This window comes from Sardina pilchardus, chromosome 1 (assembly GCF_963854185.1).
Source record: "Sardina pilchardus chromosome 1, fSarPil1.1, whole genome shotgun sequence".
Taxonomy (NCBI): domain Eukaryota; kingdom Metazoa; phylum Chordata; class Actinopteri; order Clupeiformes; family Clupeidae; genus Sardina; species Sardina pilchardus.
In genome coordinates this window covers 35,335,424-35,362,448 of record NC_084994.1, presented here as the reverse complement: position 1 = coordinate 35,362,448, position 27,025 = coordinate 35,335,424, and the positions used below count along the sequence as shown (strand labels likewise).

General features: G+C 40.2%; 1 protein-coding gene and 2 long non-coding RNA genes across 4 annotated transcripts; 2 read left to right on the top strand and 1 right to left on the bottom strand.

Annotated features, from left to right (window-relative positions):
* Positions 1 to 6,786: 6,786 nt before the first annotated feature.
* On the bottom strand, positions 6,787 to 9,726 carry LOC134075268 (uncharacterized). 2 transcript variants are annotated; one of them, XR_009938038.1, is made up of 7 exons: positions 9,450 to 9,726; positions 8,447 to 8,509; positions 8,256 to 8,325; positions 8,073 to 8,136; positions 7,681 to 7,750; positions 7,422 to 7,461; positions 6,787 to 6,893 (listed from the first exon to the last, which is right to left on the bottom strand). It is a non-coding gene; the product is annotated as an uncharacterized LOC134075268 (long non-coding RNA). The 2 variants fall into 2 exon arrangements; XR_009938039.1 differs by lacking the exon at positions 8,256 to 8,325.
* A 3,688-nt stretch (positions 9,727 to 13,414) lies between these two features.
* Positions 13,415 to 15,303, top strand: LOC134075261 (uncharacterized). Its single transcript, XR_009938037.1, has 3 exons — positions 13,415 to 13,865; positions 14,666 to 14,804; positions 14,894 to 15,303. It is a non-coding gene; the product is annotated as an uncharacterized LOC134075261 (long non-coding RNA).
* A 6,633-nt stretch (positions 15,304 to 21,936) lies between these two features.
* Positions 21,937 to 26,995, top strand: LOC134078383 (uncharacterized). Its single transcript, XM_062534301.1, has 6 exons — positions 21,937 to 21,991; positions 22,529 to 22,879; positions 24,550 to 24,631; positions 24,769 to 24,823; positions 25,102 to 25,285; positions 25,673 to 26,995. The coding sequence occupies exons 1-6, from the start codon at positions 21,937 to 21,939 to the stop codon at positions 26,083 to 26,085; spliced, it is 1,140 nt and encodes a 379-aa protein (XP_062390285.1). The 3' UTR covers positions 26,086 to 26,995.
* Positions 26,996 to 27,025: the final 30 nt, after the last annotated feature.

Here is a 27,025-nt window from a genome sequence, read left to right as displayed (position 1 = left end):
ACAATCCGGTACAATGGAGTTAATAGGAAGTGGACCGGCTCTCCCTAAAGGGGCTCTGATATGGCGTTGACGAAAATTGGCCGGATTTACTAGCCTAGCATCGGCCATTCATTTGTATGGAGGGCGGGACTTAGTCACGCTCTCCAGTTATATATAATACCTCCATGCCTGTTGCAATGCGAGCACTGGAAAGCTTCCCAATCATAACTGACCACACTGAACAAGCTGGCTTCTTTTTAAACTGAACTGCTTGTTTCCTTTGGGCGCTAACATAACACGACTATTGTACATAGTGGCAACTGGGGGGAAAGCAGGATAGTGGCCTTTGAGGTGTCCCAATATACAGAATTAATGGACTTGGCAGAGGAAACTCCACTCTTCATATTTATAACATTTAATTAATGCACGTTCTACTAATCTTACAAGGAATAGTTTCAGAGATGAAATAGGCTACTGAAGTAAAAACAGAATGATTTAATAGTTCAAACATATGGAGTAGGCTAGTATTTGTTATATAATTGGATGCCTTAAGCCAACTGACACTCACTATCGCAGGAACCATCTCCGATTGGATCTTTTACATCTACATCACTAGTGGCACCTTGTCCTGCATCCACAAGAGGTGAGTTCAGCTCAGGATCATGAGGCCAAAGATCATTAAGGGGCGGAGCAAGATACTTCATGAGAAGCCACTTCCTGGAACCCGAATCGCAAGAGGGGGGGTCAAAATCCCCCTTTATGCAGAGCAGAGGCAGCAACTGTTCCATTGAAGTCTATGGACATAGATCAGAATTTCAACTATAAGCTAAAATCTCCATTCTCTAGAGTTAGGAATGTGAATTTTGGGCACCGTTTCATGACCCTCAACCCCTTCTGACCACTTCAGGTACATTTTTAGCATTTTTGAGCATTCCCGTCTGGAGAAAATCGACTTTATATCAGGTGTGCCCCTCTTGTTTATTCTGCTTATTGGCCGGTTGCTACGTACGCTCTACCTTGACAACACATTAGCCAGCCAGCTGAACCAAATCCTGATTTGTGCTAACGACGATCAGATGGCGCTGGGGTAACTTAATGAGAGCAGCGACATATTTCCATTATTCCATTGATGTTTTTATTCAATTCCTTGAAATGTATGCTTTGTGTGTGTTACTTCCATATTAGAACTAATAAATGTAGAGGGCTTGAAAGAGCAGCAAGATTATTTTGGAACATCATCAAGCATTGATAATCGAGTGCTTGATTTTGTACACCTGTGGAAAGGGACCTGATGAAACCCATGAATACGTCTGACATGCAATGACGCGCCTCTTTATGCAGAGGAAGTGATCCCCGTTTTGCGCCCATAGACATGAACTACGACAAAGATAATTAAGGGCGGAGCAAGATACTTCATGAGAAGCCACTTCCTGGAACCCGAATCGCAAGAGGGGGGGTCAAAATCCCCCTTTATGCAGAGCAGAGGCAGCAACTGTTCCATTGAAGTCTATGGACATAGATCAGAATTTCAACTATATGCTAAAATCTCCATTCTCTAGAGTTAGGAATGTGAATTTTGGGCACGGTTTCATGACCCTCAACCCCTTCTGACCACTTCAGGTACCTTTTTAGCATTTTTGAGCATTCCCGTCTGGAGAAAATCGACTTTATATCAGGTGTGTCCCTCTTGTTTATTCTGCTTATTGGCCGGTTGCTACGTACGCTCTACCTTGACAACACATTAGCCAGCCAGCTGAACCAAATCCTGATTTGTGCTAACGACGATCAGATGGCGCTGGGGTAACTTAATGAGAGCAGCGACATATTTCCATTATTCCATTGATGTTGTTATTAAATTCCTTGAAATGTATGCTTTGTGTGTGTTACTTCCATATTAGAACTAATAAATGTAGAGGGCTTGAAAGAGCAGCAAGATTATTTTGGAACATCATCAAGCATTGATAATCGAGTGCTTGATTTTGTACACCTGTGGAAAGGGACCTGATGAAACCCATGAATACGTCTGACACGCAATGACGCGCCTCTTTATGCAGAGGAAGTGATCCCCGTTTTGCGCCCATAGACATGAACTACGACGACGTATCTTGCTACGCCTTAAGGATCTTTGACTACGACGACGTATCTTGCTACGCCTTAAGGATCTTTGATGAGGCCTCAGACACAGATGGCCAGTGTGAGGACTTATCAGCTACTTGGCTCCACCCCCACTCCATTCAAGAGGCGATGATGTGACTCGGACTTGACAGATCGTGCGATATCGCCAGGGGGTCAGGATTTGACTGATTAGCTTCGCCGATTAGCAAAGCACTTCCTCGTCGCCATTTTCCAGAAATACATCATGTCCGGTGCCGTTTTCCCATAGTTTTCCTCATGCTGATTGGTGGCTGTTCCACTCTCAGCTCATGCACGAGCTTAGTGAGGGCACGAGCTCTCCTTCTGTACCTTACGTCAATCGGTAACCTGCCACTAAGTAAAACGGCACCGGACACAAGCCCCTTGAAAAGCCATGTTGACGCCTGAAAAAATCGTTCAATTTTGGCAATTTTCACTAGCCTAGCATTCCCATTGAAATGAATGGGGGTGGGACTTGTTCACTTTCTCCAGTTCTTATATTACCTCCATGGATATCGTTTTTTTTTTTTTTTTTTTTTTTTTTTATTGATCACAAAACAACAAGTATACAGTCATTTGTATACAACACAAACAGATCAAAAACGCCAGGGGATGTAAAAATAAATAATAGTAAAGAAAATAATAAACAATGAAGAAACAACTCAATATACATAAAGCATTTGAAAAATACAAATAATGTGTGTGTTCTAACAGCCTTCTTGTTACTACAACAGGATATAGTGGAAATATATTGTTTTATGTGAATTGACAGTTCTACAAAATTTGGTGTTTTATTTTGGAATTTAGATTTATGAATGTAAAATTTGGTCAAAATTAAAATAAGGTTGATTAAATAAAACTGAGAGGAAAGATTTCTGTCAAAATTAATGAAACCAAAAAGGACATTTTCCCAGCACAAGGAGAAGTCAGGGTAAATAAAATCAACTAAGTATTTAGACAGCTTACTCCAAAGTAATTTAGTATGGGGGCATAACCAAAATAAGTGCACAAGAGTCTCCCTTTGATTCCCACAAAAAGTACAATTAACATCAATGTCTTTTTTGAGCTTCTGTAAATAGTGGTTCGTTGGGTAAAACCTATGAAGCATTTTAAAAGAAATCTCTTTGACCTTGTTAGTCAGACAGAATTTCTGCGGCAGAAGCCAGACCTTGTCCCAACATATATCTCCAACAAAACTAGACCAGTGTGAAAGGGAAGAGGGTGTACTAATGATGTCATGTTGAAAAAGCTGACGGATGATCTTGTTAATATTCTTACAGTGTGGAGAAAAGCAACTTTTACCTACATCAGTATCAAGTACATTACATAAAACAGGAAGATCACAATCAGCCCTAAACCCTCTAAAAAGTGCAATTACACCTGTGGGGATGGCATCAAAAACAATAGAAAACTCCCTAGGAGTAACAGGGATACCATATCGTTGAAGAAATTCAGAATAAGAATAAAGTTGACCTTCTTGGTTAAATAGTTGACTGACCAACAAAATATTATTATTAAACCATTGTTTAAAGAAAATTGATCTATTTTTGAATAAGACATATTTATTATTCCAAATATAAAACCTGTGGGGACTAAAATTATGTTTGAAAATTAACGACCAGGCCAATAACATCTGTTTATGAAAAGACGCAAGTTTGAGGGGAATTTTGTCTATATTATAGTTGCAAACCAAAAGAAAGTTGAGACCACCTAATGAAGAAAAGATGTAATGAGGAATGAAGTTCCACAGAGAGGTTGGATGCCTGAGGTATCGCCTAATCCAATTGATTTTAAAAGTATAATTTAAAGTTGTGAAGTCCAAAAAGTTAAGGCCACCTTTACAGTACTCATTCATTATAACAGATGTTCTTACATAATGAAACTTCAAAGAGAAGTTTGTCTATAGCTTTCCAGGTAAGGGTATCAACACTAAGTGAAAGTGCAGTGTAGGTCAATCTAGATATCCCTTCAGCCTTTGAAAGCAAAACCCTGCCTCTTAGTGAAAGATCTCTTAAAAGCCATTGATTCAGTTTTCTTTTTGTTTTCTCAATAATAGGACTAAAATTAACTGAGCATCTCTGAGTGTCATTCTTGTCTATAGTTATACCTAAATACATAACCGATTCTTTAACTGGAATATTAGCTACTAAATCCACATCACAATCTTTTATAGCTAATAGTTCACATTTATTTAGATTCAAACGAAGACCAGAAGCCCTAGAAAACAATTCTATAATACTAATTGCAAGAGGAACTTGAGAGCTATCCTTCAGAAACAAAGTAGTGTCATCAGCCAACTGACTGATAATAATAGTTCTATCAGCAATAGTGATTCCCTCTAGATTGCTTGATTTAAGATATGTACATAGAAGTTGGGCCGCAAGTAAAAAAAGATATGGTGATATGGGGCAACCTTGACGGATGCCCCTTTGTACATCAAATCTAGGAGATGATCCATGTTTAAGCTTAATAGAACAATTAGCATTGTTGTATAAGGTTCTGATGGCATTGCAAAAGAATTCTCCAAATCCAAATCTCCTAAAGGCTGGCTTACATTGCACGATTTTGGTCTGTTTTAACAGTCGCCGACTACTTTTCCAAAATCGGGCGGAAATCTTGCCAGTTGTACTAGAATCTCGGCGCGCTCCCGTCATCTAAATCGTTTAGTGTAAGGTGCCAATCTTAGAGGTTTTAAGTCTGTCGGAGTCAGTCTTTTTCTAGTTTTGCCGTTACGACAATATCAAACATGTTTGATATTATCGTAAGTCTTTTCAGTCGTGGCTCATGCAAATAGTGACGTGAACATTAAAAACCAATAGTGACCTCGGTCGACGAACACGAAAACGGAAGGGGCAAAATAGGCGACAGCTGTAGCCTGTATGATTATTTGTTATTTCATTTCTTATCATTTATTAGTCGGCTATTCTACGTGACAGAACAACTCTATATCTGTTAGTGATGTCACACTATCAAACAATGCTGCAGAAACGCGAAAAAAATACTTTGATATGAGTAGCCTATCATGTGAGTTCCTGTTGATGATGACGTATAGCCTAGTGCACGATGGAAATAATTTGAAGGAATCTAGCAGCAGTCTTGTAAATAGTGACCACAGTCTTTGCAAAATCCTAATCTGAGACTGGCCTGTGACTAGTCTGTGACTAAAAACTCAATGAATTGTCTTTAGATGTGAGAGGGTCTGAGACTGTAGTCTTTCAAAAATCCTTTCCAAATCTTTGCAAAGTCTGGCAATGTAAGGTAGGCTTAAGTGAAAGAAAAAGAAAATTGTGCTCCACAGTGTCAAAAGCTTTAAAGAAGTCTAAGAAAAGGATGAAACTGTTCTCTGAAATTAAATTTGAGTAATCAAGTATATCTAAAACCAACCTAATATTGTCAGAGATGTGCCTATTAGGCATGAACCCTGATTGTGCTTCGTCAATAATTGACGCAAGTACTATCTTAATTCTTTTAGCAAATATAAGAGCTAATATTTTGTAATCATTATTTAAAAGACAAATAGGGCGCCAGTTATCAATAGAAAGTATCTTCTGAAATCCTAGATTTAGCTAGATTACTACCAAATTTTCGAAGAAACTTTGAGGACTCATATTTAAATAACTCCCAATTTAATCTAAATGAATTTTCAGCTTTGGCTTTATCAAAAACTGTGAAATTAATTGAGAAATATTGGTCTGCACTTGATTATACTCAAGAAGCGAGTTGTTTAGCTTCCAATAATTGACTCTACAACCATTATCTGAAGGAAATATATTAATAGATATGTGTGAATTCGGAAACTTAAGCAACCAATGTTGAAGTCTGATTTCCAAATCAACAAACAACTGTATGTTCTCTGCACTGGTATTATACCCATACACATTTACAATAATGAAAAATATTTTATTACAATTAACAACCTGACAAATGAAATGCCCTTTTGGATCAGTGTCTGTATGCAAAACATCACTGTTAAACCTATGTTTCAAAGTTAACACACCTGCTGACCTCTCACTGCAGTGAGAAAACCACAAATCATTCCCCCATTGGCTTCTCCAAAAATTCACATCACCTGTAACTGAGTGTGATTCCTGAAAAAAACATAAATCTGAGTTCTGCTGTTTACCAAATAAAAATAATGCTTTACGTTTTGTAATATTTCTTAAACCCCTGGCGTTTAATGAAACTATAGACAATGAAATGCTTTACAGATAGCAAAATCTTTATGGGCCAAATTTGGCCCAAAACTGGCTTTCCGTTTTGGCAGAGTTTTGGAAGGATGTACGGCCCATAAATGGCCCACATTTGGCATGCCAGAATCAAAACAAAGGTAGGCCAAAACTCGGCCAAAACCCGCCCAAAACCAATTGTGGCATTCCAAAATATGACCATAATTGCCCCAAAAAGAGCCCAAAATCCCCCAAATCCAGCCAAAAAGGTGCCAAAACTTAACCACAAGTGGCCCAAAATGAGGCCATAATTGTGCCAAATGATTGCTGCTACATTAAAATTCCTCTTTAAAAAATATTTAAATTTTTAATCCACTATATGTTTATGTGAGTTTATTGATAATAATTATTAATTGCTATGTCCTACAGTAATATATAGGCTCATAAGGTTTATTTATATTGTGTATGTCTATATAGGTTTGCAAAAAACAAAACAAGAAGATTAAATGCATTTCATGGTAATTTGATTTATTTATTAAATTATTTGATTCAATTCATTCATCGGCTGGTGGCTGGTGGCTGGCGTTTTTTCAGGGCATGGCTCTCTCACAGCATCTGTAATCATACAAGCGTAACAAAATGAGTTAAGATTTGGAAACATATACAGTACATCACTACCTACTTTTCAACGGAATGTCAGCAACATCAATATAAAGGTACCGCCACCAGCAGGCTGCTGTAATGGTGACACAATCCACCACCTGTAACTAGACAGCTACACTGGGTCCACAAGTGAAGCACTCGCAGAGTATGAAAATAGTTTTAGAAGACTAGTCTAATTTTTCAAACATACTGTACATGCCGCTATCACATCTAGTGCACAGTGTAGTCTTCCAGTAAATATAATGAGGGTTTAAGACATGTTGGCAAAGACCTGTTTCTTTAAAATTAAAAAAGGCAACAGAAAAGCGGTTCACAGATACAACTACTTGTTAGTTATACTACAGCATTTGCATGCACAGACTAAACAAAAATGTGTTAGATGCTGAATTATAGAGCTTTGTAGGTACTGGAAATGAGGACTTTATCAAAGCAGACAAAACCTCTTTTTTATGGTGAAATGTATCTGCAATTCATCCTTACCTGGTAAAAGCAGTTGCAGAGGCCTTTAGTTATTGCTCTTCTGAAATAAAAAAAAAATATGTACATTTCATTAGAGAGCTTTTGAAGTAGAAGGTGGATTTTATTACAGCAGAGAAAGGCATTAATGTACAGTATGTCGACATTTACCTTCAATTCATCCTGAACTGGTAACACCAGTTACAAAAGTATATGGTTATCTTGTATGACTAATGTGTGGACCAAAAGTCAAATAAATCAAATATAAAACTGTACAGCTTACTTTATTGGGTGGCAGGACAGGATGAGAAAGGCTAGATCCCCAAACCAGGCTGGAGCCACTTGTGAATGGCCTGTAACACAGATACATAAATATGCATTACTTTTATCATCAGAAAGAAATTGACAAAATATTTATCATGATCACTAATAAACCCAAGTCAAATAAATAAAATGTAAAGCTGTATACTGTAGCTTACTTTATTGGGTGGCAGGACATGATGAGAAAGGGTAGACCCCCAAACCAGGCTGGAGCCACTTGTGAATGGCCTGTAACACAGATACATAAATATGTATTACTTTTATCATCAGAAAGAAATTGCCAAAATATTTATCATGATCACTAATAAACCCAAGTCAAATAAATAAAATGTAAAGCTGTATACTGTAGCTTACTTTATTGGGTGGCAGGACATGATGAGAAAGGGTAGACACCTAAACCAGGCTGGAGCCACTTGGCCTGTAACACAGATACATACATATGCATTACCTTTATCATCAGAAAGAAATTGACAAAATATTTATCATGATCACTAATACACCTGAGTCAAAAATGTAAAGCTGTATACTGTAGCTTACTTTATTGGGTGGCAGGACATGATGAGAAAGGGTAGACCCCCAAACCAGGCTGGAGCCACTTGTGAATGGCCTGTAACACAGATACATAAATATGCATTACTTTTATCATCAGAAAGAAATTGCCAAAATATTTATCATGATCACTAATACACCCAAGTCAAATTAATAAAATGCAAAGCTGTATAGCTTACTTTATTGGGTGGCAGGACATGATGAGAAAGGGTAGACCACCAAACCAGACTGAAGCCAATGACCTGTAACACAGACACATAAAATATGCATAACTTTTATCATCAGGGGAAAAAAGCCAAATATGTATTATTACCAATATTACACCCCATTAATAGCATTATATTGGGATCCAGCGAATATGGTGTTAATCATTGTGCCCTTATATTTTATGAAAGTTAACGAGTAATCTCTACTATTCAATTGAAAAAGTCACCAGGAAACACGCCTGAAAACCAGACGTTTTAGATTGAATAGTAGGCCGGTTTCTCGCTAACGTGTACAAATGTAAGGGCACGAATCCCGATGGTACTTCTTGCTGCCATCTACGAGTTCAGAAGTCTCAAATATGTCTGAGCATGCGCGTGACATGGCGCATAGCTTGCATTACTAGAGCTAGCTGCTACGTCGTTCATAATTTAAAATCACTAACGATATCTTATCCCGGACAGGTAATCAATGTGAAATCAGCCTCCCTCCAAAAACGAAATGAGATGTAAACACATCTAAGTCTTCTTAAAGACTCCCCAGTCCAACATCTAAGCTTTCATTGACGTTAACCAAAAACTAGTTTTCATGACAGTTTAACGTTATCGTTAGCCAACAAGCTAACGCTAAAAAAAAGAAAAAGCTAACGCTAGCTCACGCAAACCAACTTGTTCACAGGCATAAAGTTAGCGTTCAACCAAATCAAGCTTCGCTCAATTTTAACTCAGTTTTAACTTTTAGCTTTGATTAAAAAGTTAACAAAGTCCAAGTTGGACCAGATTTAGCCCTGTCTAAAGTGAGCTAAATTAGCTTGCGCAAGCTAGACGTTAGGTGGTGTGTAAATGTGAGCTATCATCAGATGGCCAAATTACGGATTATATCAGCAAATAAATAAAGCTAGATAAGGTAACTTGTGTTATGGCAGTACGTTTTCACTGGATATAACTGCATAAATAAAGCATATAGAAGCATACTTACAGTGAGCCTTCAGACACCGCCATTTCGTCTTCTACTGAGCACTTCATCAGCGAAAAAAATGAAGAAACCGTTACTCCGTCTTTTGGCTATCCACAAGGATGCCAAAACGTAGTCCCGCTCTTCACCCAGTATTATGGCTACCCAGACATATGCCATAACTCACCCGTATAGTTATCTATCCACTGGCGCCTTTTTATATTTTATGGCAAACCATAATCATGCCAAAGTTAAGACGAAAACTTTATCTTGCTTACTTTTAGGCCAAAACAAAGCCAAAAACACCACATGTATACCAAACTACAGCCAGAATGTTTGCTATCTGCTATAGTTAACTTTTGAGATATGAGATAAGACTAAGAATAGGATACAGTGAGCAAACTGCACGTATAACCGTCCTAATCAAAACCCTGTGAGAAACAGTAAAAGTGAGCAAACATAATGGTACACTTCAACCAAACTTATACAGATTTTTAATTTCACAAGAAAAATAATTCTTAAGTGGATAAACTCCATCACCTAACTAATAGGCTAATATTTTCCATCAGAGGTAGAACCGAAGTTAAACAGGCCTATTAGACCAACCGGCTGCAAATAGGAAATTCAAAGTCAGGTTAATTCGTGCCCATCAATGAAGGCCCTTGCTCCGACATAGTAAGCAGACTTTCCCTCATTCCGTGCTTTCTTTATCATTGGCCAAAACATCATCCTGGTTTCCTTGATCGGTTGTGACAGATCTTCGGCCAAACGCAGCTTGCTATCACGCAAGAAGGGGTGATTTTTCGCAGCCTTCCAAAGGGCATCTCTGTAAGACCTCATAGCGAACCGAATGATGATGGCTCTCGGCCTGGTGCTGGACTGTTTGGTGTTTGGTTGATTTGGTTTCCCGAGACGATGAGCTATGTCGATCGCCTCAGCTGGTTTAAGCTTTGCGTCTGGGAGAATAGCCTGACACACCTCCGCAACTTTCTCCTTCACGTTTTCATTCTGGCTCTCACGAATGCCATAGAGCTTCAAATTCCACCTTCTAGAGTAAGACTCCAGATCAGAGACACGCGTTAGAAGTTTGGTGACTTTGAGTTCTTCCTCTTTGAGACGAGAATCAACATTTGTCACCTTCGCCTGCGTATCTTTGATTTCACCGCAAACAAAGTCCACCGTTTTCTTCAACCCCTCTATTTTCAACAGGTTTCCATCTATTTTCTTCGGATTTTCGTTAACCAGCTTTTCAATAGAGTCAGCCCGTTCATTTATAAGCTTGGAGAGGGCAGACACAACGAACTTATCCTGTGAGAGATCACCCTCTCCATAGAGCCTTTTTTTGCAGCAGGGGATTTGCACGGGGTAACAGGCAACGAGGGAAATTCTTCTGTCACAACTGCTACTGTTGACATGGTGCTAGCGTAATCATGGCAAGATGCTATCAAGACGTTACCTGGAGTAGCTTCAGCATCATTCATCTCGCTGTTGAGCATTCTTTTCCTATCACGGCCCGACATGGAGGTGCTACCGGTCTTTACAAAACTAAGTTCGGTTTAGTTGTATACTGGATAATCGGTAACCAATGTTTTCCTACTGTTTCACATATTTTGTGCAGGAGCTCACTGAAAGACATGTTACACACGGTCGCCATCTTGGAAAACCCTCACCTCCATGGATATCGCCAAAGATCCTTAAGGCGTAGCAAGATACGTCGTCGTAGTTCATGTCTATGGGCGCAAAACGGGGATCACTTCCTCTGCATAAAGAGCGTGCGTCATTGCGTGTCAGACGTATTCATGGGTTTCATCAGGTCCCTTTCCACAGGTGTACAAAATCAAGCACTCGATTATCAATGCTTGATGATGTTCAAAAATAATCTTGCTGCTCTTTCAAGCCCTCTACATTTATTAGTTCTAATATGGAAGTAACACACACAAAGCATACATTTCAAGGAATTGAATAAAAACATCAATGGAATAATGGAAATATGTCGCTGCTCTCATTAAGTTACTACGGTGTACATTTTAGGACATCCTCAGACTCAGGTGTCAGACTCAGAAAAACATCCGTCATCCTCAGACAAAACTGCCTCAGCGTCAGAAAACCTCTGTCATCTTCAGGCAAAACTGTGTCAGCGTCAGAAAAAACCTTGTCATCCTCAGACTCAGGTGTCAGACTCAGGAAAACTACCGTCATCTTCAGACAAAACTGCCTCAGCGTCAGAAAAACATTGTCATCCTCAGACAAAACTGTGTCAGTGTCAGAAAAACCTCTCTCATCCTCAGACAAAATTGCGTCAGAAAAACCTCTGTCAGAAAAACCTCTCTCATCCTCAGACAAAACTTTCTCAGCGTCAAAAAAAACTCTGTCATCCTCAGACAACCGTGTCAGAAAAACCTCTCTCATCCTCAGACAAAACTTTCTCAGCGTCGGAAAAATCTCTGTCATTCTCAGACAAAACCGTGTCAGAAAAACCTCTCTCATCCTCAGACAAAACTTTCTCAGCGTCGGAAAAATCTCTGTCATTCTCAGACAAAACCGTGTCAGAAAAACCTCTCTCATCGTCAGACAAAACTTTCTCAGCGTCGGAAAAAACTTTGTCATTCTCCGACAAAACCGTGTCAGAAAAACCCCTCTCATCGTCAGACAAAACTTTCTCAGCGTCGGAAAAAACTTTGTCATCCTCAGACAAAACCGTGTCAGGAAAACCTCTCTCATCCTCAGACAGAACTTTCTCAGCGTCAGAAAAAACTCTCTCATCCTCAGACAAAACTGACAAAACATACAAACATAATTGAGATTACAGTATTTCTGTCTAAAATCATGCATGATAGGCCTACCAATGAATCATTCCATAGGGCACGGGATGAATAATTTAATTAGTCTGTGAACCGAGCTAACTAGCTAGCGGACGCTAGCTTAAAAAGCAATGGAAGTGAATGGCAGTAACCATGACAATATAGCTATGCGCTGCTAGGTCACTAACAGTTGAAAGACTCTTAAGACGCTTAAACTGTTAATACCGTTGCTAGTTCACTTGAGTATAAACTACCCACTTTACCTAATGTCACTAATGTTATTCAGGTAGTTGTCATTTCAAAGAATGACACAGCTCCGTTTAAAATGTTACCTTAGCTAGCTAGCCAGCAACCAGACAGTAACCAACAGCAGCATGGTCTGATATTTTAAGTTATTTTCTTAACAAATCCATACACTAAAAAATACACTATTAGGCTTGAAATGATCGGGAAGACTTAAAGGGATAATCCGGAGTGAAATGCACTTTAGATCAATGTTTCGGACTATTGGGAGTACATACGTTGAGTTGACACCAAAATCATGTCATTCGGATGTATTTTGAGAAAGTTCGAGCTCACCGTTTTTAGCCAAAACTCGTTAGCCTGGAGGTGACTCGGGCATGTCATTTCGCCGCTACAAAACGCTATTTTTATACCTCTTCTACTGTTCCAAACAACACTACACTTACGTGGTAGTGAGTAGAGGGTCCATAAAGCCAAACCGAAGTATCCCCACGTCTTTATGTGGTTGGATAGAGAGTCCAGAATGAATTTAATCGAGTCAGTACCTTTCCGGAAATGTCGCTGTTGCAGCTAGCAACGTTTTCACAACACTTTACTAACATTTCCGGAAAGGTACGGACACGCCCCGGTCACTTCCAGGCTAACGAGTTTTGGCTAAAAACGGTGAGCGCGAACTTTCTCAAAATACATCCGAATGACATGATTTTGGTGTCAACTCAACGTATGTACTCCCAATAGTCCGAAAAAATTATCTAAAGTGCATTTCACTCCGGATTATCCCTTTAAAGATTATGACAAAATATTCCAAAATACCGTCAACAAATCCAGAAAGCCATAATGACCAATTTATTGATAACATTCCACAAGTATTAATGCAGCGAGGGCCATAGACTGTATATATAGACCTGGACAGTGTGTCGTCCGTTGGAATTGAAGCAACCGCTAGTCCAGAGCCCCCTGGTGGCTGGCTGCAGTACAATTCGTAGCTCCGCCCATCCCCATGTATTTCAATGGCCAAGTAGACAACTTTCCGTGTCACTTTTCTCACCTAAAACTAATGTTATATTTACAACATGTTATTCGAAAAAATAGTTTTCAATGTGCTTCAATACACACAATTTTTCTTTTCTCTGTGAAATTATTTTTTTTAAAGTTATTTTAACAAATCTAAAACGGGCGTTGATTGACAGTGCGTGACCGCAGCGTCAGCCGCTTGCAGCCGTTCAGTCCGTGGAGTAGCTGTAGGCTCGGCTGTGGTGGTGTTCGTTCGTCAGGCAACTTATCATATTTGTTTTATTTGCTGTTATTACACTTTATACATTGACAGTCATGTCGTGCTGTGCTGTTGGTTGTACTAACGGGCCATCCCAGAGAAGCTCTGTGCAGTTTTTTTTCGGTAAGTGAATATTAACTTAATATTAGCTTGCTAACTTACAGTATGTAGCAGCTAGGCTATGAAGTCTTCTAGGGATCGCTTAGCCGTTTACTTTAGCAAGGTAATTTAATTTTACAGTCATCTGTGTCAGACATCCTTAAAAGGATTAGGTACAAGAATGGTTGTAGTTATTAGTATATCAATGTGTCTGATTGTGCCAGGAATAGCGGTCCAGTTAGCTGACGTTAGGTTACCGGGTAGCTACATTACCTTACCAGGTATTTATCTTAGCCTTGTTGTCAGTTTAGCTGCTCGTTTATTTAACAATGTTGTGATAGTTCGTAGACGAAGCCGTGTACGTGGTGTATTGCAAACTTTAACATTAATAGTTCTTGGTTATATTTAATGATATTAAATATGTTAACACTATGTAATGAACCTATGGTTATGACAGCCGTTTTTCCGATGAAGGCTGTCTAACTTAGCTAACTTTATGCTACCGAGTTAATGTAGCTGTGCTACCTCGGCATTCAGCGATTCCGTAGCTACGTTTCTTGAACGTATAGCCTAGTAGTAGTCAAATGAATGTCATACAACGACTGACTGAATTAATAAATGTGAACGGATTAACCAGCAGCCTCGCCAGACATCAAAGCATGGCATTACAGCCCCAGTCATCAGCAGCCCGGAGGCATTATGAGTTAAATGTTTTTGGCCTTTGTATACAGAATGTCAGGCATATGTAATGGTTGTAATAAATACACTATGCCCCTTCACAACCGCTTGACATATGAATGTTTTTTTTTTTTTTTTTTTTACAGTTTTCCTTTAGGTGTGCAGCATGCAGACAGACTGAGACGATGGCTGGTGAACATAAGACGACAAGACTGGGAGCCCAGCAAGTCATCTCATCTCTGTAGTCTTCATTTTGAAGACCATGAATTCACCATTTATACCTATGTAAGCCAATCATTTTCCTGACCAACACTGTGTGGTGATGTAAATTCCAACTCAACCCATTTCATGAATACCCAATTCATTATGTTAAGGGGAATCGTCTGACTTGCACTGCAGTACCAACTGTGTTCTCCCTTCCTGACCACCTGGTGAAGAGACCTGCTAGTAGAAAGGCAAGTGGTTATTTTCTTATCCTTTCTTTGTCAAGTGCTGCAAATGAGAAGGAATGTGAAATGGTGGCTGCTAATACATCAGATCAAAATGTGGCTTGTCAGTAGTGAGCAGTTACATTTTTGTGTCACCCAAGACATTAAAACGAAAGAATGATGTCATGGTTGAGATTGTGGAGAAATATTAAAAGAGGATGAGAAAGTAAGACGTGTAAAGTAAGTTTCATGGCATAACACAAACTTAGAACTTTTTTTATATGTTGTCTGTAATGCTATACAACTGTAATACCTCCTGGAAGTTTTGATTTTATTTATGTTTTTTCACATGGCGGTGGTGGTGCAGGAAGGGGGTATTTTGTCTTCCGCCTCCCTCCTGCACCACCACCGCCATCACCAGAGCTGAAGGTCTACACCACCATCATCACCAGAGCTGAAGGTCTACACCACCACCATCACCAGAGCTGAAGGTCCACGCCACCATCGCCAGAGCTGAAGGTCTACACCACCACCATCGCCAGAGCTGAAGGTCTACACCACCACCATCACCAGAGCTGAAGGTCCACGCCACCATCGCCAGAGCTGAAGGTCTACACCACCGCCACCATCGCCAGAGCTGAAGGTCTACAACGCTGCTGCCACCAGAGCTGAAATCTCTCTAAGCTAATGACTAACCCCCCCTCACCCCTTGGCAAACACAATAAAACATGGTCATTTGTGAATATTTTGTATCATCATTATTTTTGCTTAATGTAGGCTTACCAACCATTTAAAACTGTTTACTGGTAATTTGAACTTGTTCATGTTATATCATGTTAAATTCTATAACCATGAACGTTTGAATAACAATGGTTTTGATAGCAAGTAAACATTAAGTTTTTCATTTTTATTGTCAGTTTCCAATGCACACAGAGTCCAGCAACCTTTACAATGAGGGCAAATGAGAATAGTTTAAGTTTGAGTTCAGGGATATACTGCAAGTTTAAAATATGATACAATATGTTCATGATCATGAACATAGCAAGTGTCCTAGACTGTTCAGGCAATCTACACCTTTCAATATCACGCTCGACATGTCTGAGGTTGTTCCTGTCAAAGTGGATGAGATGGACGTCCGGGGACTGGAGAAAGGACATGGGAAATGCCACCTACAAGAAAAGGCATAGTTTTATAGCTGATCCTTTACTGTTAACACATACTGGTAAGCATACTAAGCATGCAAAACTAGCAGTAACGTATTCGTTTGTTTTTCAATGCGGACATTTCATTACTCTGCCAATGGGCACGAAAACAGGCAGGCTGTGTTTAAAATTAACTAGCAGCTACGCCAAAGATTCACTCTCCATGTTGAGGTGGCATATTAAAACAGCCTTTTGATAACGGCAAAACAAACTAGGCCGAGCCAAACATAACATTGTCAGCGTCTGTGTGCTAACGTTAGTCTTAACTTAACCAACTAGCTATCGCTACTAACGTTAGCTTCTATGCTAACGTAAACGATAGCAGCTAGCTGCTAATGTCTGATGTGCTTGGCAAGGCTTTTGAGCTGACAACGTTAATATAGCCTAACATAGCCTACGTTATTTAAATGAAGTTATTAGCTAGTAAACTGGTGGCTACAATATAAAATATAAGCTGTGTATTTCACTAACAGACAAGAGGTTTGTGTTACATACGTTACACTTACCAGAGAACATTCACCAACGTAAACCTAGGCACACGAACGAACTGTCAACGATACCGTAGCTTCTCAGCCAGCGCGTCGACGCGGTGCGGTGAGGGGCGTGTTTCACTCGTTGTGTGGGCGTGTCTGCTCCGACCTCCTCATCACTGCGCATGCGTCCAATCCTACTGCGCAAGCGTACTTCAAACTGGCTGCAAGATGGCGTCGCCGCGGTTGCTTCAATTCCATAGAACACTGCTGAATGCAGCCACACTGTCCAGTTCTATATATACAGTCTATGGCGAGGGCGTACTCCCATTGAGGGGCTAGCTGCTAGCTGTCTGGTTGCTGGCTAGCTAGCTAGCCGCCTAGCTAGGTAACATTTTAAACGGAGCTGTGTCATTTCTTTGAAATGACAACTACCTGAATAAGATTAGTGACATTAGTTAAAGTGGGTAGTTTATACTCAAGTGAACTTGCAACGGTATACAGTTTAAGCGGAGTCTTTCAACTGTTAGTGACCTGGCAGCGCATAGCTATTTGTCATGGTTACTGCCATTCACTTCCATTGCTTTTTAAGCTAGCGTCCGCTAGCTAGTTAGCTCGGTTCACAGACTAATTAAATTATTCATTCCGTGCCCTATGGAATGATTCATTATTATCATGCATGATTTTAGACAGAAATACTGTAATCACAATTATGTTTGTATGTTTGTCAGTTTGTCTGAGGATGACAGAGTTTTTTCTGACGCTGAGAAAGTTTTGTCTGAGGATGAGAGAGGTTTTTCTGACACGGTTTCGTCTGAGGATGACAAAGTTTTTTCCGACGCTGAGAAAGTTTTGTCTGACGATGAGAGAGGTTTTTCTGACACGGTTTTGTCTGAGGATGACAAAGTTTTTTCCGACGCTGAGAAAGTTTTGTCTGACGATGAGAGAGGTTTTTCTGACAAGCTTTTGTCTGAGAATGACAAAGTTTTTTCCGACGCTGAGAAAGTTTTGTCTGAGGATGAGAGAGGTTTTTCTGACGCTGAGGCAGTTTTATCTGAGGATGACAGAGGTTTTTCTGAGTCTGACATCTGAGTCTGAGGATGTCCTAAAATGAACACCGTACCAGCGCCATCTGATCGTCGTTAGCACAAATCAGGATTTGGTTCAGCTGGCTGGCTAATGTGTTGTCAAGGTAGAGCGTACGTAGCAACCGGCCAAAGCAGAATAAACAAGAGGGGCACACCTGATATAAAGTCGATTTTCTCCAGACGGGAATGCTCAAAAATGCTAAAAAGGTACCTGAAGTGGTCAGAAGGGGTTGAGGGTCATGCAACTGTGCCCAAAATTCACATTCCTAACTCTAGAGAATGGAGATTTTAGCATATAGTTGAAATTCTGATCTATGTCCATAGACTTCAATGGAACAGTTGCTGCCTCTGCTCTGCATAAAGGGGGATTTTGACCCCCCCCCCTCTTGCGATTCGGGTTCCAGGAAGTGGCTTCTCATGAAGTATCTTGCTCCGCCCCTTAATGATCTTTGATATCGCCAACAGCTTTTGAAATGGCTGTGACCATTTCCTGTGTGTCTTGCGTCATGTGCGTGTGAGAGGACGCACGGTGTGAACTGATGAAGATCGGACACAGCGCAAAGAGTCTCACTCTACTCATCTACGGACATTGCAGAGATACAAAATGGTTTGTTTCAAAATATGCCAACAGCTTTTGAAATGGCTGTGACCATTTCCTGTGTGTCTTGCGTCATGTGCGTGTGAGAGGACGCACGGTGTGAACTGATGAAGATCGGACACAGCGCAAAGAGTCTCACTCTACTCATCTACGGACATTGCAGAGATACAAAATGGTTTGTTTCAAAATATGCACACAGCGCAATGATATGTAACCACCGTACCCATGTGAATTGTTACAGTATACCTGCTGTGCTAGAGATAAATTAATGCACATTTATAAAAGACTGAATAATGGCAGAGGACAAAAATATGTATAGAGCAAAACATCTGCATTTCCAATTTCTTTGTCAATAATTTCACAGGTGCCATCGTTCAAAATCCCCATGTTATTTTCCCATAGGAAAATATACCAGATCTCCTTATATGGGCAAAGATGGTAGGTTTTTTTTTTTTATTTGTAAGCCAACTTCAGAGGTCTGTTGGACATATCTAAGACCTTGTGGAAATGACAACTGGTCAGATCTAAGACCTTGTTGGAAAGCTGCAGCTGGAAGAGTTCATTGCTCTGCTTAAAGGGATAGTTCGGATTTTAAGACACGAAGTTGTATGGGTTCCCTGTCAGCAACGTAGTGCATCAGCACTGACTTACCCCCGACAGCGTCCTGTGAGCCGAGATCCAGCCGGTTTTAGATCGTTTTTGATGCTGAAGAAAGTAGTCCGGCAAGTTTCTGGGGTCACGAAAGTAAAGTGTTTTTCTTCTCAAAACCATATGCGTTCAACAGAGTGATATATTTGCACCACAAAAACGTTGTCCAGGAAAAATTCAAACCTCGTTATCACTTACTTATTTTTCGCGATTCCTATCACTGCGCGCTACTGACAGCTGGACAACGTTTTTGTGGTGCAAATATATCACTCTGTTGAACGCATATGGTTTTGAGAAGAAAAACACTTTACTTTCGTGACCCCAGAAACTTGCTGAAGAAAATAGTCCGGCATCAAAAACGATCAAAAACCGGCTGGATCTCGGCTCACAGGACGCTGTCGGGGGTAAGTCAGTGCTGATGCACTACGTTGCTGACAGGGAACCCATACAACTTCGTGTCTTAAAATCCGAACTATCCCTTTAAGTGGGGAAGGCTTGGGAGTCCTGGGTGGAGAATGACAGCTCCGTCACCAGCTTGTCCCTTGTGTGATTGGACATTACAACATTAGGCAACTATAACCACACATGCAATGATGGCTTGAGACGTCAGGCTGGAACCACAACAAAAATACAGTTGATGTGTTTTATACTGTGGACGTCTGGCCTCGGTTTTGTGTGTGTGTGTGTGTGTGTGTGTGTGTGTGTGTGTGTGTGTGTGTGTGTGTGTGTGTGTGTGTGTGTGTGTGTGTGTGTGTGTGTGTGTGTGTGTGTGTGTGTGTGTGTGTGTCTGTGTGTGTGTGTGTGTGTCAGTGAGTCTGTGTGTGTGTGTGTGTGTGTGTGTGTGTGTGTGTGTGTAAATGAGGAAGTATAAAAGGCCCTCCTCAAACCCTCCGTTTTCTTTCATAGCTGTATTTTTACTTCCTCTGTAGTAGTTTCTCTGAAGCGATACTTATAAGAATCAGCTGGGGTAAGTGCCAACACAAACGTTATTTCAGATCATATAAAAGAACAAGCAAAACATCTATTGCCGAGTTGAGAATGATGATGATTATGATGATGATGATGATGATGGTGAAACTGAGAGTCTCGTCTCATCTCATCCTGGCAGGTTTTCATTATGCACAAGAAAATGCACAAAATCAGATGCATCGTTCTGCTGTTGTGCACACTGGGTATGTACATCATATTACAGCACTGATATCTTGCTTGGGTTGCTTTACCATCTCATGTTTGTTCAATTGTGCACAAGCTTATATTATTGATGTTGCTGGATGGATAAAGTCATGAAGGTTTAACATGTGTAAACACACACACACACACACACAGACGTCATTTGGGTTAACTGTGGCTTCTTCTAGAAGTGTGAGTGAGTTATTTTCTGTGAGTGTGCATGTCTGTGTATGTATGTGTGTGAATGAGTATGTGGGAGTGCATGTGTGTGTAAGTAAGTAAGTGAGTGAGTGGTTGAGAGTGAATATGTGTGCACCCATGATGAGTGTGTTTGTGTTTCAGGTCTTCATGCCCAACCACCCCTCACTGTGACCTACTCTCCTCAGCACATCTGTGCTCTCACAGGCTCCTCAGTGCTCCTTACCTGCAATTACACAGTGCCAAAAAAGTACGTTTTTACATCAGGATATTGGTACAAAACTGATGGTCAAAAACAGTCAACGCGTCTACAAACATCTGAAACTCGTTTTGAGTATGACTCCTCCAATCGTAAATGTAGTTTGAGGATAAGCAATCTGATTCTTAGCGACTCTGGTGTATACGACTACAGAATTATATCACGGACCTTCAAAACCTTAAAAGGCAAATATGGAATCACTCTCGATGTTTCAGGTAAGTGCACTTTTTGTTCATTCTGATGGTAGCTTTATACCAGAATCAAGAGAAAGTTTATTTTGCACTAGTCCACACAAATGGATGCTGTGGTGATGCTATGCTAGTGAGCATGACATGCTGTGCTAGCTAATGAGCTATTATTGCAGCCCTGCCCCCTCTTCTTTTGCAGAAGTAACAAAGGTTCAATCACAATGGTGGAAACTAAAAACTAGGCCTATGTGTAGCAAAAGGTTGTGAGACAGATATTAATGTCTAGACACCCCTGACATGTAATATCAGCATATTAAACTGAGAACCAATATTGGGTAACACACACACACACACACACACACACACACACACACACACACACACACACACACACACACACACACTGGGAATTATGAACTTGTTAGATGAATCATGTTGATTCAAATGTGATGGTATGTGAATAGGACAGAATGTTGGACACTTTATACTATTTATTTATTTAAGGTAGTGAGAAATTTATCTGCACACTTTAATGTATCCCGTCTTCCAATCTAGATGTTCCACGTAAGGACTGTTGGGGAGTGTACTACTCATCCACCAGCTTCTGTGTCTTGAGGGACTCATTAGTGGACATTCCCTGCACATATGGATTCCCCACAGACCAGACAGTCAACAGAACACTCTGGTACAGAGCAGATAAGAACAAGGATCCTATAGACTTGTGTCTGGAGGAAGACTATAAGGGCAGAGTGGAACATCTCAGTACTGAGGAGCATAACTGCACTCTGACAATCAGAGACGTGAGAGAAACTGATTCAGGACAATATAAATTCAGATATGTGACAAACAAATCAGAAAGGGCCCACTCTGGTGGATTGGTGACGATATCAGTCACAGGTAAGTACATCCGTGAAGTTATAATAATTTATTCAGTTTTGAGATTGTAACCCCTCTTCCAGATCTTCAAGTGTCACTAACTGCTGGTACAGTGACTGAGGGAAGCAATGTGACACTGACCTGTGATACGAGTGGCTAGAATCTAGAAAATTCCATAGGATTTTTATAGCCATAAAATCGAACATCCACAGAAAAAAAAAGATAGTTGTCTACAGAAATCAGAGATTAATTCAACTTTCTTTCCACCCATCACTCCAAATGGCGTTTACAAATGGAAGTTCTGGAGGAGCATGATGGAATTTGCAACGCCTCCTTCAATCAGTCAGGTTACTTATTTGCAGTTTACCTGCTGCAGTTGCAGCATCGGCGTTACTCCGCTTGCAACCCACCACCTCCCCTCACACCCTCTGTCTTCCATAGTTAAAGAATATAGATGTGTATGTCGGAATCTCGCACGAGTCGACTCCTGCCTGCGCAGTCGATTCCAGCGCAATTCCGTGAAGCACTTCAGAACCCTGGCCAGAGACTTTCCCAAACATGCTCTTCTATAATGCGATTTGTCTATCATGCTATGTCTCTTTATGCAAATTCTGGAACGTGGCATAATCAAACATGTAATATTAAACTGAGAACCTCATTGCTGGATAACACACACACACACACACACACACACACACACACACACACACACACACACACACACACAATTACTCATATCATATGAAGCAAATTAAGGAACTATTATATTGCCTGATGTGCTATGTAGACTGGGGAACATAGAACCCTGGGAAATTGGACCCTAGAACTACCGCAGGTAGTGAGGAATTTAGTTGAATGACTTAATTTATCTTATCTTCTGATAGATGTTCCACGGAAGGACTGTTGGGGAGTGTCCTACTCGTCCACCAGCTTCTGTGTCTTGAGGGGCTCAACGGTGGACATTCCCTGCACATACGGATTCCCCACAGACCAGACAGTCAACACAACACTCTGGTACAGAGAGGTGGAGAAAGGTCAGGATCTTATAGACCTGCGTCTGGAGGAAGACTATGAGGGCAGAGTGGTACATCTCAGCACTGAGGAGCATAACTGCACTCTGAGAATCAGAGACGTGAGAGAAACTGATTCAGGACTATATCGATTCAGATACCTGACAAACAAACAAGGATGGCATTTCTCTGGTGGGTTGGTGACAATATCAGTCACAGGTACATGTAAGTAAATCAATAAAGTTATAATATTAAGTTTTGAGATTGTAACTCCTTTTCCAGGCCGGCGATATACAGTATCTAGAAGATTATACAGGATTCTTATAGTCCTAAAACTGAACATCGAGAGAGAAAGAAAAAGATAGTTGGATACATAAATTGGAGAATATTTAAAGCATTAAACCGTCTTCTGGGGTTCATTTTCCAACCAATTTTTTTGTTTTGTTTTTGTAACACAGTTTGATTAACCCTTTCATGCGCAACGTCCACATGCGTGGACAATAACTTTAACTCTGTTTTCTACTTATTTATCATGTTGATATACACCAATCCACTTCAGGGCAGTTTTAGTAGGTCCTTGGCAATATGTTAACAATATGTATCATCTTATATTTGGAATATTGACTGCTTGATGACATCATCAATTCAACATGAGTGACAGTAATGGCCATATGCTGAATGCTCCAGGCATATCTGTAAAAAGCTAGTACTCAAGAAGGCAAAATCATGTAAAAAAAAATATTATGCTGTACAGGAGAGTGTGTTGAACAACTCTATGTTTTCAGAAATTAAATCGGATGTAAAATAGAGTTTGTAGACCACAAAAAGCAACTGTCCACGTATGTGGACGTTGCGCAACAGAGGAGTTAAATGGCCAAAAATTAGATTTTGTAACTAGGACTTTTTTTTTTTTTTTTTTTCAAATATGATTTTAATTGCTTTAAATTGCAAAGAAACAAACATTTGGTAAACATATTTATAAATAATGACCTAATTACATGTGGTAATGCCAAGGTGGTATGGTAATATGGGGGTAGTAGAGGGTTGGGTGGGTAGTAGAGGGGTGGGTATGAGAGTACTAGAGGTGTGGGTGGATTAGTAGTAGAGGGGTGGGTAGTATGGATGTAGTAGAGGGGTGGTTGGGTAGTGGTGGTAGTAGAGGTGGGTAATATGGGGGTAGTAGAGGGGTGGGTGAGGGTCGGTGAGCAATAATGGGGGTAGTAGAGGGGTTGGGCGGGTAGTATGGAGGTAGTAGAGAGGTGGGTGGGTAGTATGGGGGTAGTAGAGGGCTGGGTGGATAGTATGGAGGAAATAGAGGGCCATAGTTTCCACATTTTCTGTCATTACATTTTTTCTTTTTTACCCCTTTGTTGCGCACTGTCCACATACGTGGACAATAACGTAACTTCTATATAAAAGCATATTTTTTAAAAATTCCAACTGATTTTCAATATTGGGCTCATGTAGAGTAAGAAAATCAATACTAAAAAAATCTAGACACTTTTTTTCATAATGCGTGCATGAAAGGGTTAAACTTGAAAGTTAATCTGCTACGGCCCTGGCTAGTTCTGTGGCATACATTCCAATAGTTGCCAAGCTGGGATTCACATAAATATACTAATAGAACAGAGGCCTCACTAAAATTAGCGAGACTTAAACTAAATATTATCAAAATAAGTTTAGCCTTTAGCGAGGTTGATGGAATACCCCTCAGGTGACCAAACAGGGCAATGAGCCCCACTCTTGGAAGTAAACACCTTACATAGCCTTTTCTCCAGCTATCCTGCCTCATACTCCAAAGGTTTATGATCCAAGCCCACTACTTGGACTAAGATATAAGGGTATATATATATATATATATATATGAAGGTATACTTAAACAAATCTGTTTATAGGGCAAGGCTCTGCCATCTATGCAGCTATTGGGATCTTCATTGCAGTAGCCATCCTACTGCTCCTGGGCGTTCTTTGGCTGAGGTGAGAAATATTTCTCCTTCAAATGACTTACATGTGTCATACAGTCATGGTAACAATATAATAATGTGGTGAAAATGATATGTTAATGTTATTCGATTGTCATGAAAACTGCCCCTATCTCTTCTCTGACACAACAGGAAGCACAAATCTAGCGCTCCCTCCACAACAGGAAGAACCACGATTTCTCAACAGGTGAGCCTACTGACTGTGCTAAAGAGAGACTGTTAAGTAAACTAATCAATGACAGCCCAAACAACCCTGACGCACATGATAGGATCTCTCAAGTCGGAATCATGTAATCATGCAATAATTATTAGGCATCACCATAAACGTTTTTTTACGTAAACTAGAAAGCTAATTATCTAAGGCATGTTTAAACCTTGAGACACCCAGAGTCATTTTCACTCTGCCAGAGGCTTGCTAATATGCTAGATACCTTCAAGTAAAATGTTACTCTCTTCCTCCTGCAGGCAGACTCAAGCCCGGTGTACGGCAACGTTTTGACCTCCAACCCTTCAAGCAGACGGAAGGCAGAAGCAGATAATAGCGTCAAGTATGCTAGTGTTAGGTTCAAGGCCTCGGACAAATCAGAAACAGGCCCCTTCAACAGTATTGAGCATCCTCACACTCAAACAGCACAGCAAAACGTTCCCAGTGAGTAGTTTTGCCTTCCCCCATTCCAACTGAGTCCACATAATGTGGTATTTTGTTAGGAGAGAAACGGACATAGTATTCTTTTTACTCATCTGTGTAACTCGCTCTTTAACACAAACACACACACACACACTAAACACTGTTGGGCAAAAAAAACAACTGTTCTCAAAAGTCTTCCACTAGACTTCAGAGTGGTAGTTCTCTTACAATGCATACAGCAAGGTTTTATTCTGTCCCCACAAAAGAGGTGTGTAAAAGCGTTTTGTAAACCCTCTATAGTATAACCATTTATATCACCATTGATATACTTATTAATACTTAATATGACTTACAGTAATACTAACACACTCTATTTCTCTTCCCTTTCCCCTATACCTCACCTGTGAGGTAAACCATTACCAGCCATCAACCATCTCTGTGCCTGTCCCTCATCACACCTGAAGTCACATCCCTCTGACTGCCCTACCATCGCCATTGCCTTCGCCATCCCTATGACTGCCCTAACATCGCCTGCTGTGGTTCCCTGCCCGAATCTTTGGCCCTCGGATCCCAGCGACCCATCACCTTCAGAAATAACTAATGGATTACTAATGGACAATTTATTCCCTACACTGGACTATTTGAACTTTCATTGTCATTGTAACTTTCAAACTACAAATGACTGTACTGTAACTGACCCAAGGCAGATGGGTTGGGCCCTTGAGTCGTGGGTCTGTCTGAGGTTTCTTCCTATATGTATCTCCAATTCTAGGGAGTTTTTCCTTGCCCCTGTTACTCATGGGCTCTCTTTGAATGTCTAACACTCTGTAAAGCGCCTTGAGACATGTGTAATGTATTGGCGCTCTATAAGCGACATTAAATTGAAAATTGAAATTGAAATTCTGCTGCTTTGTCTGTGGGGTACTGTGTGTCATGTACAGTATATTCATGCTTTGTGTGCAGTGTGAGTTCAGTTGCTTTGAGAATGATGTGCACTTCACAAACTGTCTGTGTGAGGATAAAGTGATGAGATGTCTATGTTTGTCTATGCAGCTGAAGAGGACCCTGTGATCTACAGTGCAGTCAACAACGCCCCCAGGGCACACACATAGGATAACTATCACTTCACTTCCCATCAGTGTTTACCATATGCATATGCATGTCCTGTGTCCCAGGGGTCAAGAACCTACTTATACAATTGATATAAAGTTTTTGGTCCATGCTCATCTAGCCTATGTATATATTTATGTATTTAAAAAAAAAAAAAACATAATTCTATTTCTGGTTAACTACTGCTTTACTTGAAAATATGTTTCGTGCTTCAGATGTTATATATACTGTATATAAAAAACCTTATGTTATTTACTTTTTCATAGGTCAAATTACTTTTTATAAATACGTTTACTTGTCACATGAGCGCCATTTTTGAACACCCCCCCTCCCCCCACACACTGGGCTCATGAACCTGTTTCTACCATTGATATGAAGTTGCCTATACCGGTATATCAGAAAATGCCAGTGTAGTTCCCTACTGCTTTACTTGAAATTATATTCTTTCTTGCTGCATTGTATCTACCAAGTTATGGACTTTAGATGTTCTACATAGCCTTACGTTATTATTTTCTACTTCATATTCTGCTTCACATAAAATAAACAGTTTATGTATTAATAGCAGATCATTTAGTATTGAATCTAAGGCTTCAATAATTTTAACTTTTCTTTGAACATTGTTTAACTGACATTGCTGAAGCTGTGTGGTTA

Excerpts from the sequence above, each read along its gene's own strand:
- LOC134078383 (XM_062534301.1), top strand. The coding sequence starts at position 21,937 with ATGGAAGTTCTGGAGGAGCATGATGGAATTTGCAACGCCTCCTTCAAT. Across the intron at positions 22,880-24,549 it reads AATATCAGTCACAGGTACAT|GGCAAGGCTCTGCCATCTAT; the intron begins GTAAGTAAATCA and ends ATCTGTTTATAG. Across the intron at positions 25,286-25,672 it reads AGCACAGCAAAACGTTCCCA|GTAAACCATTACCAGCCATC; the intron begins GTGAGTAGTTTT and ends CTCACCTGTGAG.